The sequence below is a fragment of the Nicotiana tomentosiformis genome, chromosome 3 (assembly GCF_000390325.3).
Source record: "Nicotiana tomentosiformis chromosome 3, ASM39032v3, whole genome shotgun sequence".
NCBI lineage: Eukaryota > Viridiplantae > Streptophyta > Magnoliopsida > Solanales > Solanaceae > Nicotiana > Nicotiana tomentosiformis.
This window is the reverse complement of record NC_090814.1, coordinates 57,502,947-57,504,788: the sequence shown is the minus strand read 5'-3', so window position 1 is coordinate 57,504,788 and position 1,842 is coordinate 57,502,947. Positions and strand designations below refer to the sequence as shown.

The window sequence follows — 1,842 nt, the reverse complement described above, 5'->3', positions numbered from 1 at the left end:
TTTTTAATTTGTTTTTCCATTAAGTTATTTATATTCTTGATTATTGTATATTCTTGTATCAAGATAATTCACGTGTCTATAAACCACGTTAATTGTACCGTTTTACGGGTAAAAAATATATAAATTGAATATCATTGTATAGTTATTGAATATTTTCACAGATGTAGTGAATACTCTAAGGAGCCTTGACTAAGGACAAAGCTCAGGTATTAGGGGAGAAGTTGTTGGCTATGGGGGCCTGGAGGAGCAGTGGGGATGCGAGTTGCACGTGGACCACGATTGTGGACTTCATTAGAGAGGTTGCTAGAGAGGTGTTAGGGGTCACGAAGGGCTATGCGGGGGATCACAAAGGGAACTGGTGGTGGAGTAGAGAGGTCCAAGAAAAAGTGGAAGCCAAGAAAACAGTGTATGTGAAACTAATGGAGAGCGCTGATGAGGATGAGATGAGAACGAATAAGGAGTATTATAAGAAGGCTTTGAAAGAGCCGAAGTTAGCGGTCACGGCTGTCAAGGCTGCAATATTTGAACGCTTGTATGAGGAGTTGGGGGGCAGAGGCAGTGACAAAAAATAGTTGTGGCTAGACAAATCTAGAGAGAGAAAGGCTCGGGACCTGGACCACGTGAGGTGCATCAAAGACGAGGAAGGTAAGGTGTTGGTAAAGGGGAAGTGTATTAGGCGCATGTGGTAGAGTTACTTTCATAAATTCTTGAATGAGGATGAGGATAGGATCATTAAGCTTGGGGAGTTAGAAAACTCGAAAAGCCAGTGTGATTTTTGGTTTTGTAGACGTATTAAGGTTGAGGAGGTAATGGGGAATATAAGTAGGGGTAAGGAGACCAGACCAGACGAGATTCCGGTGGATTTTGGAAAAACGAAATCGAGTAGGCTTGGAGTGGCTTATTGGTTTGTTTAATGTTATTTTTGGGGCTCATGAAGCAGAAGTGGACATGAAGCTTGATACACAAGTCATCCCCAGAAGAGATAGTTTATGTCGCACATTGTATTGGAGCGGGGTGGATGAAATGGAGACTCACTTATGGTATTTTGTGTGACAAGAATGTACCACCTATACTTAAGGGCAAGTTCTATAAAGCGGTAATTAGACCGGCCATGTTGTATGGAGCCGAGTATTGGCCATTCAAGAAATCTCATGTCCAGAAGTTGAATGTAGTGGAAATGGGAATATTAAGATGGATGTATAAGCATACCAGAAAATATAAAATTAGGAATGAATATATTAGGGTCAAGGTGGTCGTGGCTCCTATAGAAGATAAGTTTTAGGAATCGAGGCTAAGATGGTCCGGGCATGTAAATAGGAGAGACCATAATTCCCCAATTAGGAGGTGTGGAGGTTGACCATGGCGGGTCAGAGGGGGGTAGAGGGAGGCCTAAGAAGTACTAGGATGAGGTGATTAGGCAGGACATGGTGCTACTTCAGATTACTGAGGACATGACCCTCGATAGGAGGGTGTGGAGGTCGAGGATTAAGGTTGTGGGTTGACATACAGTTTAGAGTTTCGTCTAGTCTTTCCAGTAGTATTAGTACTAGTCTTGTATTTTCCTATTCCTAGCCCCTTCCTATTACACACCGTGTCATTATTTCCAGCATCATTGACTCTATTCTAATAGCGTCGTATTCTTAAATTTTGTTATTGCACGTGCACCATTTGCTTCCGTGTCTAATTACCTTGTTGTTGTTGTTACTGTCTATTTATGGCTTCATTTTCACTATTATTGAGTCGGGGGTCTTTCGAAAATAGTCTCTCTACTGTCATAAGATAAGGGTAAGGTCTGCATATACTTTACCATCCCCATACCCCACTTGTGAGATTTCACTGGGT

The 1,842-nt window shown here is 42.0% G+C and overlaps 1 protein-coding gene across 1 annotated transcript; it reads left to right on the top strand.

The window, feature by feature from the left end:
- Nucleotides 1-230: 230 nt before the first annotated feature.
- On the top strand, nucleotides 231-572 carry LOC138907856 (uncharacterized). The gene has a single exon (XM_070198476.1). It carries the CDS (start codon nucleotides 231-233, stop codon nucleotides 570-572), a length of 342 nt encoding a protein of 113 aa, XP_070054577.1.
- The last annotated feature ends 1,270 nt before the right edge of the window (nucleotides 573-1,842 follow it).

Bases quoted from the DNA above. Each gene is read 5' to 3' on its own strand.
- LOC138907856 (XM_070198476.1), top strand. From the start codon at position 231: ATGGGGGCCTGGAGGAGCAGTGGGGATGCGAGTTGCACGTGGACCACG.